This window comes from Haemorhous mexicanus, chromosome 11, assembly GCF_027477595.1.
Source record: "Haemorhous mexicanus isolate bHaeMex1 chromosome 11, bHaeMex1.pri, whole genome shotgun sequence".
NCBI classification, from domain to species: domain Eukaryota; kingdom Metazoa; phylum Chordata; class Aves; order Passeriformes; family Fringillidae; genus Haemorhous; species Haemorhous mexicanus.
This window is the reverse complement of record NC_082351.1, coordinates 8,128,402-8,146,008: the sequence shown is the minus strand read 5'-3', so window position 1 is coordinate 8,146,008 and position 17,607 is coordinate 8,128,402. Positions and strand designations below refer to the sequence as shown.

Below are 17,607 nucleotides of genomic sequence, written 5' to 3'. Positions count from 1 at the left end.
TTAATGATTTTTGGATTAGACATTGTTGCAGGTGTGATCAAAGGGCTCTCTTAGCATTTCGTGTTGATTTTGCTTTATTAGTGGTTTGGGGCTTCAAACAAAATCTTGAGCCACTTGGCCTAAGACATTAAATTACATGGTAGGAAATGAATCTCTTCCCAAAGGAAATATTGTCTGAATAAGCCAGATGTTACCTGGTTTGTTATCCCCTTTACACATGGAAAACAGAGTATGAGCAAAGGTGCCATTCCTGAGGTCACAGGGAAAGCACATGGCAGCCCCAGGGACTGGACACGTTTCCAGAGCCCCTGTGAACAGCTTTAACCAGAAGATCATTCCCTGTTTATAAGGTCAAGATCAGTATTGTTCCAGACTGCAGTAAATTATTTAGGTGCCATATTTAGATTTAGAGAAGTTACTGAGGAGCTCAAGAGATGCAAACCTTTTGTATGGATGACTCTGAGGAAAAAAAATTGTCTTTGGTTTATTCAGTGGTACTGTCACTGTAAGCAATTTACTACTTGACATAAAGAAAAGCCTCAGGTTTTGTCTCTAAGATACTGCAGTGGGTTTTGTGCAGGTACAGATTGAGGTATTTTAAGTCTATAGTTTTGCTAATGGTGGTGTGCCAAAAAACCCCAATATAGGTGTCTTGAATATGTCAAGGCAGTCATGAAAAGTCTGCGTTTTCCTTGGCAAAATACTTTTGGGGACTTTAGTGAGATCTAATGGCTGTTCAGAGAACTAATACTTAGAGCTATGCAACATCTCCTTTCTAAATATGTTTATGCTTAACTGAGCTCAGCTTCCCATTTTTATTTGTGGCTTAAAGTAAATGCCCTGAGCACATTTTGCACTCAGATTAATAACCACTTTATCATCACAAGCCTTCCTGGGGCTGCCCATTTGGGGTTTTTGTTTTGGTGTGGTTTTGTTTCTTTCATAAAACAGGGTCAGCATGGTTCTCTCTAGCATTTGCAAAGAGGGAAGTACATGAGTGATCTGTCCCCTTTATTCAGATCATTCATTTCACTTTTGGAAACTGGCCTTATTTTCAGTTATCACGCCAATACGTAGAAGCTGGCTGGTCTAAGTGGTCTGGTTGGGGATTTTTCTTGGTGCTGGTGGTTGTGTTCAGTGTGTGATTCCAGGCGTGTCGAGGTGAGCTGGGTTTCACTTGCAGTCACTGCTCAGGGCTGCCATCTCCGGAGATCTCCGGCAGCGCTCGCTGTTCCATATCGCAGCCTGGGAGCGCAACCCACGGCGCTGGGCTCCGTGTGAGGCTCCTGAGATGAGTGTGTGCAGAGACCTGGGTTAGCTGCCTCTCACCACTGCAGGGGGCTCCCAGCTGCTGGATACCTCTCTTTCTCTCCTGCCTTCACTGCTAGCTCTGCTGGGGCTCAGTCAAGCGGTGCTGCCCAACTTCTCAACAGGTAAGTCTTGTTCCTTTCTTACCTCGTCATCTGAAATGTGTATGTAGAGCCCATCTGCAAGACGCTGGGGTTTATTAAGGTGTGGGGATTAGTGAATTGCAGGTTGGTGATTGGGAAAACCTACTTTCAGGCAGTGTGAGGTATGGAACTTGCTGCCTCGCGTGTCCCTGTGCCAGGTGCCTCAATGCCAGTCCTTGGCAGGAAGTGCAGAGGGCCATTTCCTGGCTTTGCAGAAGTGGACAGTGTATTGCAGATGTCAGTGGTTGAGCTGTGCAAGGTATTCTGTAGAGGAAAAAGGCTCGATGCTATCTCAAATCAAATAACTGTGATTTTTAAATTCTTAGTAGACACAGATTTCTGCTTTTCCTGTTATTTTCCTGTATATACTGTTGGGTTTTTCTTCACTGATTTAACTCTGCAGTGCTTGGGGTGCTTGCTTTTTTGATGAAAGTGTCTGGATAGAGACTTTAAGATAAGAAAGAGTTCTTTGGCTAGCATTTGGTCTTTGGACAACTTCCTTGAGGGAGAGTTCTACCAGGCTTGTAATGTGTAGTGCTAGGGAGTCTACAGTCTACACAGGAGTCTCCCTGATCTGGCTTGGTCATTTTGGGAGAAGTGCTGGAAGTGTCCCAAGTATGAATGGCAGGTGTTTCAGACCCTAGGCCTCAAGACTTGAGATCCTGAGTCTGGTACAAGGTTTCCTAGGATAGAGACAGTGAGCTGAGCCGTGTCCCCTGCCTGCTGTTGTTTGGGAGTGGTGGGAAGTGCTGTGTGCCTCTGGGGAGCCCAGCTCCCACTCAAATGCTCTGTGCCGGATTCCCAGGGCAGGGAACTCCACCTGACAGCTTTGGGCCAAACTGGTCCCACGAGCCTTCAGCTTCCTGGGGAAAGAGGGTGGTGAGGGTGTGTTCTGCTGCTCAGCAGGATGTGGCTAATCCTGAGCTGTATTTCTTCAGTTGCCACCGCCTCTCCTTTGTGCCTCTGAGCTCGACATGGGGGAGGCTGCTCATGCATTCCTCTAATGATGCCTTGCTCTGTTCTGTGCTGCTGGGGGTTCTTAGTGTCACTCTGCAAAAAAGGGATTACTCAATCCTCAATCCCTCCACCCCAGGTTGAGGGAAGTATTAATACTTCAGTGCTATTCCATAATCTTAACGAGAGAAAATGTGAAGCGTAGAAAGATTACATGACTTGCCAGTTCAGAGTGAGAAAGAGATTCCAGATCTCTCTTCCTTTCTGCTCTTGGTATGCCCACAGTGCTTTTCCATGGCTCTCAGGGATAGTTAACTGCCTCCTTGGTTTGCCTGTTCTGACCATAGGAAACCTGGAGCTTTGATAGAAGCTGATGATGCTGAGGTAGGATTGAGGTTGGACCCTTCACTGTGGAATTCTGTGGTAACCTTCAGGGAAAGTCCTGTGCATGTGGACTGAACAGAACTTCAGCACAGCCAGGACTGTATGTGTGGCTTGACTTATTGCACAGGCAAGTGCAAAGCCTCCCTTTTCTGAGGAAGAGCTGTGAATACTTTAGGCTTACTGCTGCAGAACTATGGCATTATTTCTATGACTAGTTGGGGTATGGATTAAGGTGAACATGGTGCCTCTCAGAGCAATAACTGGCTTAGCTATCTGGACAAAGAGAAGCTGGCAGAAAGTGCATCAAGCAAGGCTCATTCAAGAGAGCTCTTGCAGTGCCTTGATGTTGTGCTGATGCTAGGAAACAGGAAACAGAGCCTGTTCATGTTCACATCATTGCTTAAAACTCAGTAATCATCAGTCCTTTTCCCATGTAGCTGTGCGTGTCTCTAATGTTTAAAAAAAAAATCTCCTAGACCTGGTTTTATTGTAGATAGGCCATTATTCCATAAGCTCCTGTCCCAGCCTTGCCTCCTTTGCTGGCTGTGTCAGAGCAGGCCCAGGCAGGATGGCCTTTGGCCTCGCTCAGGCTCTTTGCCCTCAGCCCCATCTGCAGGGCAGCTCAGCAGTCAGGGATCACACACCAGATTGTGGATGGAGAACTGAGACACACAAGGGCACTTTGATTAGGATGGTGCAGAGGAGTCTATAACAAAGTGTGAAATGTAGCTCTTTTGAGCTACAGCAACTCTCATTCAGACCTTGAGCAAGTCTCTAGAGCTAATGTTTCTATGGTTTCTATATTTTTTGTCCTTTGTAAATTTAAATAGTTTCTGTCTTCTGACCTGGGTATTTTATCAGTCAGGATGTGCTGGAGGTGGTGGAATAGCTTGCTGATTGAATCATTTTGGAAGCCAATGCTATTAAGGTTGCACAAGAACTGAATCTTCCCCACTGAAGTGTTGCTCAGCCCATGCTTCTCAGATTCATGTGAAGTTAAGTTAGGCTGTCCTCACTGCAAATAGTTTTGAGAGTAAGTATCTTTATCATATAGTCAAAGTGTTGAGATCAGATTGGAAAGGGTGCAAATGACAACCAACATGATCAAAAGATAGAATCGCATCCAAGAAACAAACGTGCTGTTTTACTGAACCAGGCAAGATGAGGGAGATGTGTAATCTGGTAGAGTTTAAAAATGGAGGAGAGAGAAATGTTGCTGCTGAAGGACTTGGTGATGCAAGAACAGGTGACAATAAATTGCACATTAAAAAAAAAGCCAAACTAACCAGCAAGGAACTAGAAGACTTTTAAGCATGAGATCAAAGAAGCTTTAGACTTAGCCACTCAAAATAGTCCAGGAAATCACCTAGAGACGTTAGTTATGATTTGGAGAAATGATTTACGGGACGGTGGCAGTTACCTTCTGTTGCCACAAACTTGATTTAGTAGCTCCTAAGTTCCTCTTTTTACAGAAAAGTCTGGCAGAAAAGGCACATTTGCCAGAGTGTTACTGCCACTGTACTTTCCCAAGGGAGCTGTTCCAGTGCATGGCTATCCTGCTTTTCTGGTAGAACTGTCCATGGGGAGCCGCAATGAGCTGTGGTATATCTTGATCTACTGCGAGATCTGAAAAGATGTGAGCGTTTGATTTCTCGGAAGGTGAAAGTAATTTCCTGTAATACGAGTGCAGATTGTTATTGCTGCAGTTATTGGAATGAGAGTTTTCTCCCTGCCTGGCTCTTCTTTAGATGTCTTGACTAGCAAAGTCTTTTATCCTCCTCTGCTTTATGCAGGACTTGGGCCAGATTTTTCCCTCCGTCTTTTACCAGACGGAATAAAGAGTGACCATGTTGAAGGAGCCAGTGAAGCTCCCCTGGGTTTGTTGTCATACATGGCAGCAGCACAGTGGTGCTGTCCTGCTGAGTGGGAGTTGTGCTTGGGAGATAACTTTTCATTTTATTATAGACACAGCGATGGAGTTAAGGCTATAATGCAGGGTCTCTTATAATCACACTCTAATTATGCTTTGTAAAAGGCTTTGCAAGCTTTTATTTTGTAATGAGTACTGCAGCCAGAGCAGCGTTTCTGGTAGTGAATCACCCACGTGGTTTGGGAGGTTCAGTGCAATGTCTCAAGCATCCCTGTGTCATACTGTGTCTGTCCCAAGGACATAGCCCAAAATGTAACCTCACTGAGGAAACAACCAGCGAGGGGTTCTGCCATTTATTTTACCTGCCCAAGTCAGCAGCCTCATCCCCAAGGCTTCCTCTGTAGTCTATGGAAAGGGAAAAATCCCTCAAGAATACTGTTCAATACTCTGTGTTAGGCTACAGCTGCATTGCCCCCAGGAGGAGCTTTTCTTTCCTGAGAATTTGTGATGTGAGAAAAACTGACTTTGTACAACTTAGGACTTAAATCTTGTAAAGCACTACAACTGTGAGGATTCCCTGCCCTCTGCCAGGTGCCTGGGAATGCATTTGGGACATGAGGCTTTCTTTTAGGTGATGTCTCTTCAACACAGAGGTCTCAGTACTGCCAAAATCATACATTCACATCCCCGTGCCATATGCAAAGTTTGTGTATATGGCTGACATAAAGGTGATCTAAGGCCCATAAACATTTGGATAGGTTTTTCAGATCTTGTGCCCTTGTGGACACGATGTAGGCCTGGGCTTCAGCCCTGCTGGCTCCAATCCCAGCAGGCAATGCAGTGACCCTGGAAGGTGTACCTGGCTTTTGGTGTACAGTGTGACTCAGAATTGGTGTGGGGGTTTATATGTATACATGGAAAGTTGTTGAGAAATTGGAAGTAAAATTGCAGTGGGTGCTTTTCCTTTGTCTGTGTCTTGCTTGAGTCATGTAACGCTGACAAAAGCCCTAAGGGCTGATGCTTGTATAGTTTTGCTTGTGTGTTTTTCTTTTCACACCAGGCTTCGAGAAGGATTTGCCTTTGGTGGGTGATGGGAAGGTGGAAGAGAGATGTACAAACAACTGCTATCACCTGGCTGTCTCTGGCATTTGTCTTCTGCAGTCCTGCCTGTAGAAAGCTGGCCAGATATGTTAAAGGCATTGTAGAGTGTATTAATTCAGGAAGGTTTAGCAGAAAATCATTGTGCAAGAACTAGCTTTCTTTGCATCTGGGGAAAAATTAATTCTGTGCACTGTGGTTGCTTGAATAATGACTTGCAAAATTTGGATTCCATGCAGGTGTCAGTTACAGTGAGCTCTTGAGAGAGGTTGTGTCAGTAAGAGCAATGGCTTCAGTGTCTGTCATGACTGTGCACATTGTGTTAGGATATGGAGTGAAGGTTGGAAGTTGCCTTGCTGCATCTGTCAGTGACACTGTCAGCTTCTGCATGTCCTGCTTGTGGTGACCAAGGAGGAAATGCAAGCTGAGACTCAAAAATAGAAGGAAAATTATGACCTTCACCCTCCTATCAGCCTCCTCCAGATAAGCAGCTGTAATCTCTGCTCAGGGGATCTGGCCTGGACAGAACTTTCACACTTGTCCATTCCTATGGCCATCTCTGTTCCCTTTCAACTGGCAGCTGAGGGAAGGCTCAGGCTCTAGAGGCCTCAAGCCACCTTTGCAGCACACTGGGCTCATCCAGGAGCAGATGTGTGTGTCATGAGCTGGGCCTGGCACAGACCTGCCTTTGGGAAGAGGCACTAAGGCTTCTCTCCTCCTAGGGCAGTCCCGAGCCTCAGTGACCCCCTCCTGCCTCAGCCAACTCCAGATGCTGGCACCAGCCCGTTTGAGCCCCAGTTCTGTCCAGAAAATGCAGGCTCAGGGAACTGTACCTGGCCAAAGGGGAGAATATTTGTTGTCATCCTCAGTTAAGGTCCTCTCTTCTTTGGAACTTGAACATCTGATCAGACTAGAAAACTGTGTCTGTAAAAGCACAGCTGTTCACTGCAAGTGTTTCGTGCTTGTCTCTCAGGGACTTGGTGGCAACTGTGCACGGCTTGCAAGTAGAAAGAAATTTTTTTTTCCCCCTAACTGCCTCTCCTCCAGATGCAGCCTGAACTCAGAGACCTGAGCTGTAGTCTTTTCATCACCCTCTGATCAGAGGGTTTGATAGAAAAGCTGAGTGTGCAGCAGCACCTGTGAGCTGGGGCCCAACAGTGTGCACAAAGGGCCATCCAGGGAGTTCTCTTGTAGGACTGCTCATGCATGAGCTGGAACTGAGCCCAGCTGCTGCCCTCCAGCATTATTTTGAACAAAAAAGTCACACTCTTCTATGTGGTGCAGTGGTGCCCTCACTTAGTGCTGCCTTTATTGCCTCAGGTAGAGCCTGCTGGGGGGACCTGGGGACTCAGCAGTGCTCAAGGCCAATGGGGCAAAGAGCTCTTTATGCTTGCTGTAGTTTTCTTTCATTTAGGAGGTGGAAAAGAAGTAGTAAAACAGGTAAAGTGAAGAGTTGCAAAAAGAACCAAAAATTGTCTGGTGGTGGTTTAGCAGAGAATGTAGAAATGCACGATTCATCTAGATACTCCTGCTTTCCTAAGCAATAAATGGTGCTGCTTTCCTAACTGCACTATTCTCAGCTGTGTATTTTGTGATAAGAACTACTGACAAAAGAGGATTCAGCCAGCACTGCTGGCCTCTGTCCATCTGAGCTCAGCCTCCTCATCTCCTCCCATCTTCTTGAGCCCTCCCTTGTGTGCAAGAAGAAAAGGAAGGCCAAGGTCTTGAGATGCTGTAAGTGGACTCGGATCCTTGGCTAGGTTTTGACTCCACACACAAGCAAAACTTCAGTGACCCCCACCTCTCCTAATGTGCCTGGGATTCAGGTTTCTGTTGTGGTTCTGGTCAAGGTCTCCCTTCCTCTTCCTGCTTTGGGATGTGAAGGTGTCCAGGCTTGCAGTCAGACCTCTACCTTCTCTGGCAGATATGTCAGAGGAGAAACCTCAAGCAGAAGCAGGGAAGGTCACTGGTTTCCTATGTACTCTCAACATCTCATGATCTTGGTTATTTCTTAGAGCAAACAATTTGGATCAGGGCTCATTTCAGCCACAGCAGGCACTAAGCAGAGCTTGGGGCCAGAGAGAAGGCTGACAAGCCTGCTGAGTCAAACTTCCAGCAGACAAGTTGGTGCTCTACAACCTACCAAAACCCAGGTCTAGGGGCTTGTGTTGTCCTGTAGAAAACAATGAGCCTCATATAGGACCAAGGGCTGAATGGGGTCAGGCTGTCTCTCCAGACAGTGCCTGTTCAATCAGTGACTAAGAGCAAACTCTTGAGGGGCAGCCCCAGAGCCAGACTTCTTAGAATTTCTACCCCAGGACTTGCTCTCCCCAGTGTCCTCATGTAAGGGTCTGTTAGCTGTAGATTTTGGTCTCAGGATTAGCTTTGGTATTTGACAGTATAAGAGCTCCAAATAAAGCTTTGCCCTTGACTGGTGCATTTATGACTCACTTCCACCACTTTATCTCTCACCTCCTTCCTTTTTGGAGGAAGCCTCCAAAGAGTGGAGTTTAGAGAGCTGCAAACATTGTCTTTTTTGATTCAGATTAAACAGGGAAAGGTAGATGCAGGTACAGCATCGTCCATGCCTGGAGCAATTCAGTTCCTTTGCACAAAAGCCTCAGAAAACTGAGGAATAGGCCAGGTAAAAGAATGTGCTCTATAGATATTCTAGAACCAGTTATGCTCCCAAATGTCTGCTGGGTCCTGAACTCTTGCAGTTGATGAAAACCATAGCAAGCTGCCATGCCTGATTCTTTCTCATGTCAGCCTTGCAGGTAGAAGAGAATCCATAACAGGATAAAGCAAAAAAGAGGAGGCAAGTTTTCTTTCCCAGTCCAGGAAAAATAACCTGTTGGATTATAATCTGCTAACAGTGGAAAGTGCCAACATGAGCAACAAGGGGGCAGAGAATCCCATCTCATCCACACTGACCCAGGGTGTGAAGAGAAAGAGGGGAAGACCAAAGAAGCAGCCACAGGTGAGAGAACATTATCCCAAGAGGATGCCATGGCAGTAGCCTGATGGGATCTGCAGGCAGCCCTGGGAATCTGCTTGCTCACAAGGACAAGGGAAGGAGAGGTGTTCTGGGGTAAATGCTGGGGCTACCCAGGACAGCAGCAGGATCTGCACTCTGGGAAATCTCAGCTCCTGGCCTCAGAGGTGATGTGACAGGCAGTGACAGTTCAGCCAGGACATGTGTGAGAGGGGCTGGCCAGGTCTCTGTTCTAGCCTGGAGACTTGCACGTGTCATCACCCTCTGTTTCTGCACCAGTAATTGGATAGAACGGGCAAGGCCCCTTGGCCACAGTTCTTGGAACTTACTCATTTTTCCAGCCCAAAAGACAAAAAGAGTCAGAAATGTTGCTGATCATCTTCTAATGCACTTCCCAGCTGGAAAAGCAGAGACAGCCAGCTATATAGGGGTCTGGGTGCTCTTAGTGGGGTAAGGCAGTCCAAGACCAACCAGAATGAGAGATTGTAAATTGTTTCAGGGATCATCCTGCTTAAATAGTTTTCTCCTTCTGTCCCAGGAGGCTGGTGGAAACATAGCTGTTATCCCACAGGATGCTGTGGAACGACAGCCAGTGAAAAAACCACGAGGAAGGCCAAAAGGAAGCAAGAAAGTGACTGTTCTAACTGGGGGAACGGTGAGAGGAAATGGCTTATACTCATTTACAGAGGAGAGAAGCACTGCCAGAGAGACCAGCAGGGATGTTTCTCTTAGCTTAAAAATAGTGCAAGTTGCCCCTAATTCAGCTCAGCTTTAATTGCTACCGTTGGACAAATCAGTTATTGTGGTTTTAGTCCTTACTCACCTCCCAGCCTTCTGTGTTGCCACTGTCTGTTCAGCAGTTTCCTCCCAGTGTTTCTCCTCCACCACTGCCAAATAATCACAACCAGTGCAGTCAGGCAGGTGCTTCCTCCTCAACTGTCTTCTATTCCCAGCTTTTGCTTTTTTTGCTACTTTTGAGACAAGACCTTTTATACAAAGGTCACCTTGGCTACATTCATTGGTTTAGTCACTATGCCCAGCAAATCTGAGAGCTGACAATATTTCCCCTTTGTTTTCAATAAAGGCAGAACCTTCTGCTGGGAAGAGGCCAAGAGGGAGGCCCCGCAAGTGGGTGAGTATGGTGTTCAGTCCTTTCCCTCTTCTCCAGTCACAGATCCTGGGGAACTTTCAGTTGTGTTTGCCCTTTTCAGACTCAGTGTCTGCCACAACATTCTTTCAGCTTTGGTAGCCTGGAAATAATTAGGGAAGCTCTGACTGCCTTCCTGATGGGCCTCCAAGATTCAGCTACTGAAGAATTCTGAGAGCCCAGGGGAGATGCTCTACTTAATTCAAGACATACCAGACTTCCACAGTATAGCACTTTCTCAGGCTTGGAATGTGAGACCAGAGATTCCATCCTTTCCTTACAGAGAGGGGTTGTCTTCCCAGGAGACTTGAAAGACTGAAGCAATTGCTTAGCATGTCAGTTTGTCTTAAAAGAACCTTGAAATTAAGTTAAAAGAGAAATTTGATGAATGGAGAAACTTTGAGTCCTGTCAGCAGGAGACTCTTTTATGCAACAAACAAAGGATTAGTAAGAATCAGTAGCTAAGAAGAAAACATTTCAGGTGTAATAACAAGACAAAAGCTTTTAATCAATAAGGATATTCAGTCCTGTGAACTACTAATGGTATGTTAGCTATCATTAGGAGTGATTAAAACCCCCCCCCAACAGCCACAAACCATTATTTAGTGTGCATCAGAAAAATTGCTAGATGCAAACCCAAGCTGTGCACTTGCTGCAGGAATCCATAGGTTTGTTGTGCAGCTGAGGTGGCACAGGAGTGCTCAGGAGGGAAAGGAACACTTCTGGTTCAGCAGAACCAGGGGGACAGAGCAGCCTGTGAGGGCCATGCAGAAGGCTTGGAGGGAAATGTTCACCAGCAAGGAAGTGCCAGGATATGGGAGAGATCAGAAGTTTTTTCTAATGTGACAGTGACCTTGCATGCAGATATTTCCTGGATAGTGGGAAGCTGTTTGCTGACCCTATGCAGAAGGTCCTGGACAAGGGAACTGTTGCATAAATCCAAATGCTCCTTCTCTGCAGTCCAAGTGAGAAGGTAACAGTCTAGTTCAGCACACTGCACTTGCTCAAAGCCCATTGCTTTCCCCAAGCCCATTTATCTTATGTCATTTAAATATGCTGATTGGGGAAGCCTGTGTTACCAGTGCTTAAAGCAACCAGCTGTGCAAACTGGGATCCTCAAGCTCTGTGGAAAATCATCAGAGTCAGAAGTGGCTGTCTCTTACAGAATAAAACCTTACCCAGTGACTTCTGCTGGCATCATTTGTGGACTGACAAATCTCAAAGACAAGCAGGAGTTTTTAACATTTTAAAATATGTAATTTTAACTTTGGTTAATGAAGAATTCTGATGTTTCAGTTCAGAATTAAACAGCTGAAGAATTTTTGGGGGGCAAAACCAAAGCAGAAAAAAAAGAACAATCATTTTGGTTTTAACTGTCAATAGACAAAATGTTTAGCTGGTCAAGACAGGGACAGAACCTGAAATATTGAAAATATTCTTGATGAAAAAGATCTCCACAGCTGCATAATGGGCAGATTTTTTCAAAGCGTTGGGCTGTGTATCACAAGGCTGATATTGGGGTTGTTTGCTATGGATTCTGAAAAGTGTTCAGAGACTTGTGAATGTGTGTGGACACTGCATGCCCTGGTGTGTATTCTTGCCTATGGTTGGATGTAGGAGTTGGTGGCAAATGGATGTGCTGTCAGGGCTGCACAGTCTTGTTTAAATAATAATCCACCTACTTTGCATATTTGCAATTTTGTCTTTTGATACCTAATTTTGCATGGGGGGAGCTTGTTTATTTTTGGTGTTTTTTCTTTGTAGCCTCAAGCAGTGGTCCAAGGAGAGCCTCAGGAAGAAAATCCTCTGGAAAGCAGTGACTTGAATTTGAACTCGGCACCAGCCACACAAGGTTTGAAATTAGATAATCATAATTACAGGAGACTAAACAGTAGAGCCACGCTCTGGCAAAGCATGCACTTACCCACAAAGCACTGGCTGTAGTCTTCCTGGTAAATCCTATAAACAGAGGAGCATTTGGAAGGCTTCCAGGCACATTCCTTCCATCTAATTCAGTTGTGACTAATTCACCAGAAGTGGAGGTAGAAAAAAAGAAAGGGAAAGAAAATCTGTCTGTCTTTCCAAGAAGTCCAGTATTTGAGGTTCTGATCACTGCTACAGGTACAGCTCGATGAAATTGTCTGGCTGGTGTGTAAAAAGTGAAAACAGTCTGTTGTTAATGTCTTGCTTTACTTGAGAAATTTTATGAATAGAAGATCCCTTGGTATTTGGGACATGTTAGTACTCTGGATTAACTCCAGAATGCTTCCTGGATGGTCTTCCTCTCTCCTTCCTGGCTTGTACTGTAAGGCAGAGCTCTCTGGCAGTGGCTGGCACTGGCAGAGGTGCTTCAGCAGCACAGACAATGATGGCATTGGCCAGTTTCTGTGGAAGGCTCCAATTTATCCAAGGTTCTCTGAGATGAGATGCCAGATAACTGTTACTGCTGTTGTAGGAATGTATAGATGCACCACCCAGAGCCCCAACCTCACCTGAACCCTGCAAAAATACAAAATCTGACTCTATACCATTCAGGACTGTTTCTGAGGTAGATTCCAGGGAAACATGAGTGCATCTATGTCCTACCTTCAGGGAGTCTTGTAGGAAGCTCTTTATGAAATGTTTTCCCTGGGGATGGAAGGGGCCAGAAGCCCAGGGCAGGCAGATGTTGCCTGGTTTGCCATGTGGCAGCAGAGCAGCTCCCTCCTGCCTTTGGTGTGCAGCCCAGCCCGGGTTCTTAGAAAGTCCCTGGAAATGCCACATTATTAAATGCCAGAGGAGTTAACCTCAGTTGCTCAATTCAGTTTCCTCTGGGGCTCCTGCTCCCGTATCACTTCCTGCCACGGAGCTGAGCGCTGACATCAGCGGAGCCGCAGGCTCACGGGCAATGAGCTCACCTCCGGCCCGGCCCGGCCGCCTTTGGGACAGTTAAACATCGCCCCAAACCACAGCCAGTGCGGGGCCTTTCTTCTTCCTTTCCGTCTGAGTGGGGCCCGCGGCAGTGGCAGGAGAATCCGTTCCCTGCTGGGGCAGGATCAGCGGATGCTGCGGTTGCTGGGAGAGGGCCGTGCAGAGCACGATAGCGCAGCCCAGCCGCTGTGCCCCGGGCCGGGCACCGAGAGGGGACTTCTGCTCTTGGGGAACGTCTGCACTTCTGGGAGGACAGAAAACAGCCAGGAAATCACTGGGGATAAGCATGTACAGTATGAAACCAGGCAATCCTCTGGAAAAGGTCTTAAGTTGTTATTTGCTCAGGAGCTTGAGATGGAGTGGTAATCCTGGCTTAAAACTTCTGACTGGAAAGAAGAAGCATGCTGTTCTGGCTTACTAGAAACTGTGGATCCTGGGGCTTGTGTGCAAGCACAGTGCAGCTGTAGCAGCAGCTTGCAGACAGGTAGCTTCTGGATTAACCCATTCTGTGGGTCTGGTTTAACTGGGCTATTATATGCCTGCAAGATTTTGTGCTACGCTGCAGGAGGCCTGCTGCTCTGAGACTTGTTAGCAGGAGTCTGTCATCTCATAATGATCTGCTATAGACACAGCCAGAGCTTTGGCCACTGAGGGCTTTGGTGGTTTTTTCCCCCCTTCCAGGTGAGGATTTTTGAGGTGCTGCACTAGGGAGGGGATGGGAGGGTACAAGTGCTTGCCCATCCTGCAGGTTGTACACTACACAACTCCAGGTGGGAAAGAGATCAGCCCTGGGCTTCGTGTCTGCAGCACTCAGATGAATTGCTGAAATAAACACTGACTCTGTGTCTCAGTCTGTTATGGAGAAAATCAAGATATGCAGCAAGAGTTGCGTTAGAAATATGCAAGATTTGCAAGCTTCCAGTGGGGCAGAGAGCTGCTTTAAAGCCAGCTGGTTTTTATTCCTGTGGCCTCTGCGTGGGGATCTAGCTCTGCTTTTCCCAAAGCATGGGTTATGGGGGACTCCAGGTTATCCAAGACTAGGCAGAAGTTTGTTCATGGATCAGGCTCAGTTGTGTTGCTACCTGTAGATGCTGCCAATCACAACTCCAGCATTAACATTTCTGATTTTCTCGATCAAGAAGCATTTGGGTTTTTTTCTGTGAGTACCATTACTGAATGATTGATGAATCTGATTTCATAGGCTCCTAAACCACAGTGGCAGATGTGGTTTATCTGAATAACTGTTCTTGGCTAATGGACTATAGGTGTGAGGGAGAAAGAGGCTGCTTTATGGTAGAATTTCCAAGAGCCAATTCAAAGCCCAGAAGCAGCCTTGGGATCTTGCTCCTTTTTGTATATTTTGCTATCCCTGCGTTCTTTTTCATACAAACTATGTCTACTTTGTTTCCTCTGCCGCCCCAGTGGTCACCTCAGCTCTCCTGAAAGCCAGGGGTGAGGCACAGATCACAGCAAGCCTGTGTAGCCAGAAACATTCCCCATTCACACCATTTCCAGATATTCTGCACATCTTCCCTGGTGTTTAATATTGGGTAGGGCACTTGGGTACTTGGTGTCTCATGAGGATTCAAGGAAATACATAATTGCTGTCAGCAGAGGTGGTTGATGAGTGTTTGCAGAGCAGAAACCAGACAATTTGACACAGACTGTCACTTCTGGGCCCTCAGTAGCCTCCTGCTGAGTTCTGCTGCCAGGGAAGCCATTTGTGTCAGGAGCTGCATTTAGCCTGGAGCTGGTACAAGTGCAATGGGAATGTTGTTGTGAAGACCTTTGGTTGTTGGGGAGTGGATCCTTGTCACCTCTCAGCCTTGTAAGGGGTACTCTCTAAGGGGTACTGGGCAGCAGGGCTCCTGGACCCAAAGCTCTAACCCTCTGTCTCCTGTCATCTTTCCTTTAGACATCGCTGGAAAAGACGGCTCCAGGTCTGGCAAAACCACTGGTCTTAGGAGATGTCTGAGTAACATCCCTGCTGCAGCTCAGTAGTGTCCACCTGTTTGTGTCTTGCTGAAGCCAGAGGAGTGGAAAGCAAACAGGACTTTTAATGTTGTATTTCAGATTCTTCATTTGTGATAATTTTAGCCAAGCTCTCTCCTGTTGCCTGTGGACTTGCTTACCCCAAACATCCAAACAAGGATTTAGGGGAAGAAATGGCAAATTGCCTTGTTGGAGAGATGCCTTTTAGAGTTTGTAGCATATCTTCTGGGAGTGTAATAATTTCTCTTTAAAATACTTGGATAACCTGGTGCCTTGCCCTGCCACAGAGAGCAGTACTTCAACAGAAGTTGACTCAGCAATGCAGATACAGGAAAGGAAATCTATTTACACAGCTAATGGCTGAGCCTGTCTGCCATATCACCTCTGGCAGACTGATGGAGCAGTGCCAGGAGTTGAGTTTTGCTGTGTTGCCCATAGGGACTGGATCTGAAAGACAGCCTTTGAGTCCTTTCTTGACTATTCCAGAATGAAAAACCTTCATGGCATTTCCAGCTTGCCCTGCACTGCTGTTCCAGTGGCCAGTAACTTGCATGCTTTAGAGGAAAGTTTGCACCCTGATATCTTAGGGATTGATTCTGAAATTTTTATCTTAATGTGATCAGCTCAGGCCCTTCTCCTATAACTACTTCTGGCCTGGTGGCTCTCCCCTCAAGTTTGATAGCAGCTCCCAAGTGCACAGTGCTTACCAGCTTAGTCACAGCCACTGGATTTCATCTCTTCAAATAGGTGTCTGTAAAGAGCCAGTTAAAAAGTTGCTTCCTTGCAGAGCCTCGGGATTCAATTTAAATTAGTTTAAATTCAGTCCCTAAAATGTGTGTGTGGGGTCCTCTAGTGTCACAACTATGCAAAGAAAAGCTGCTGATAGTTCAGTTTTGGGAGACAGCAGTAGCCAGTTGGTTTGAGATTGTTGCTGGCTGCTCTCAGTTTCACACTGTTTGCAGATTTGTGCTTTTGGTGTCAGGGCTGTTAAATTCTGAGGAATTGAGGGTATTTCCAATATCCAGTTGCAAATAGTGAAATCCCGGTGGTATTTTCCATCTCCTGGATGTTCTGCCTGCCTATTAAAGGGACAAAGTGGGTATTTCAATTATCTCTGGCAGGATGTAAAATTGGCTAGCTTTACAGTGTTAATATTTAAACAGAGCATAATTGGCTTTAAATTTATGGTGGTGCATAGCAGAAGCCCATGAAATGGCTGTATATATTGAACTCATTTATTATCTTTTCATCAGAGTTCTGTTCCCTTGGCAAGTATTTATTTAACACCAGAAAATGTATGCAGAATTAAGAAGGGCTGATTGGAGAGATAATAGGGGGAAAGTGTTTTTTTTTTTCCTTTTGGGTCATTTTGTCCAGTCCATCTAGTTTAGTACTGATGAGTGCTGATCCCATTAATTCTGCTTAGTAGTGATGATAGTCCTAGTCCTAATTCTGTGTGGTATCTGGTTTGCCCTAAGGGTACTCTCTTGTGGATGGAGCTTGGTGGTCACAGCACAGAACTGCATCACAGATAATCTTTGTGCCTCCACTACCAAATAGCAGAGAAATCTAGGACTAAATGGATTAGATCACAGGGACTGACCTAAATCCTGTGCTGTAGGATGAGCTGTGCTGCCAGATACAAGGAGTTTGACCCCCCAGCTCCTGCTGTGGGGATAACTCTGGGTGGGACATGACACAAGTGAATCTGTACTGTTGATGGGGACATGAGAAGGTGCAGCTGGTGCTCCCCTGAATTCTGCTGCTCTTCAGTGCACTCACAAGTTCAGCTGCAGTTCATATCTGCATTCAAAGGCTATTCCAGTAGCAGACCAATATGTTTTACCAACTTCTGTGCCTGATTTTCAGTTGATTTGGCAGGTTCAGTATTCTGTTTGCAAGGCTGTACTGCCTGTTTCATTAACCCCTGCTACCTGAGAGCAGTAGCTGTTGCAGTGTGAGACTGTAACTTCAGCTTCTAAATGGATTAGGGATTACATCTGTAAGAGACTCAAGCTTTTCCTGTGACATCAGTCAGTCCTTTCTCAGCTGGTGGCATGGAATAGGGGTGCACACTGCCTTGGCTAGATAGTAAATCCCTCTGCTTTAGGTCAGCAGTATTCCTCTGGGAAGTGCATGCAAAGTACTTCTTAAAATTTCAAAAAAAATATTAAAATCTAGTCTTTGCTACCTCTTACCAGTCTGCTGAAAAACCCCAGAAAAGAACTTGTTTCCATAAAGATGCAAGTGCTGGAGGAGAACAAACAGAATTCCACTCTTCTAGGAGCTCTTCTGTGTGTAGTTGAAACCAATTCATAACTTCAACTTCCATGTTTACACAGAGAGTTAGAATGGAAGTCAATGCCTATGAAAGGTGGGCAGAATTCCACACATCTTCAGGGAGCTGGGATTTCACACTGGATCACTTGGATTGACTTTTTTGAAATTGTAAACTTTTTTATTTTCCAATTAGTTAATTACCTTTTCTGTGTAGACAAACCTACCTCTAAGCAAGTGCATGTCAAGTGTTTTGAAGCTCAGGCAGTTTTGGTCTGACTTGGCCAAAATTAAGAGGTCATTACAGTTGGTTAAACCACAGGAGGTGAGTGAGGTTTATTGTCTAGCAAAGTTTGGAAGTTTCCCATATAAATGGTTTTGGTGAAGGCATAGAGTGTTGGCAACTTGCAAATTAGCCTTGAAGTTTGTTAAATAAAGGTCTTAAACAAATCCCCCTCAGGCTCCTGCTTTGCCTCCTCCTTGTGCAGCACCCTCAGCACACACATGGCTGGATAAGGTGAGTGTCTCT

The 17,607-nt window shown here is 45.9% G+C and overlaps 1 protein-coding gene and 1 long non-coding RNA gene across 4 annotated transcripts in view; one reads left to right on the top strand and one right to left on the bottom strand.

Annotated features, from left to right (window-relative positions):
* LOC132332204 (uncharacterized) overlaps positions 1–14,729 on the bottom strand; it is a 44,427-nt gene extending 29,698 nt beyond the window's left edge. Inside the window, exons 1-2 of the long non-coding RNA XR_009487833.1 lie at positions 11,824–14,729; positions 9,576–9,639 (exon numbers count right to left, since the gene is read on the bottom strand). This is a non-coding gene — a long non-coding RNA (uncharacterized LOC132332204). The remainder of the gene's footprint in view (positions 1–9,575; positions 9,640–11,823) is intronic.
* LOC132332203 (high mobility group protein HMGI-C-like) lies at positions 1,015–17,528 on the top strand. Of its 3 annotated transcripts, none has more exons than XM_059856262.1 (6): positions 1,015–1,433; positions 8,634–8,737; positions 9,291–9,407; positions 9,837–9,884; positions 11,664–11,751; positions 14,725–17,528. In XM_059856262.1, the coding sequence occupies exons 2-6, from the start codon at positions 8,648–8,650 to the stop codon at positions 14,808–14,810; spliced, it is 429 nt and encodes a 142-aa protein (XP_059712245.1). In that variant the 5' UTR covers positions 1,015–1,433; positions 8,634–8,647; the 3' UTR covers positions 14,811–17,528. The 3 variants fall into 3 exon arrangements, with proteins under 3 accessions (XP_059712245.1, XP_059712244.1, XP_059712243.1); XM_059856261.1 differs by having other exon boundaries at positions 1,018–1,433; positions 8,535–8,737; XM_059856260.1 differs by having other exon boundaries at positions 1,020–1,433; positions 8,527–8,737.
* The last annotated feature ends 79 nt before the right edge of the window (positions 17,529–17,607 follow it).

What these genes read in the sequence shown, in the direction of transcription:
- LOC132332203 (XM_059856262.1), top strand. Translation starts at nt 8,648, where the DNA reads ATGAGCAACAAGGGGGCAGAGAATCCCATCTCATCCACACTGACCCAG. An exon ending in GACCAAAGAAGCAGCCACAG is followed by an intron (nt 8,738 to 9,290) that starts GTGAGAGAACAT and finishes CTTCTGTCCCAG; the next exon opens with GAGGCTGGTGGAAACATAGC. An exon ending in GAGGGAGGCCCCGCAAGTGG is followed by an intron (nt 9,885 to 11,663) that starts GTGAGTATGGTG and finishes TTTTCTTTGTAG; the next exon opens with CCTCAAGCAGTGGTCCAAGG.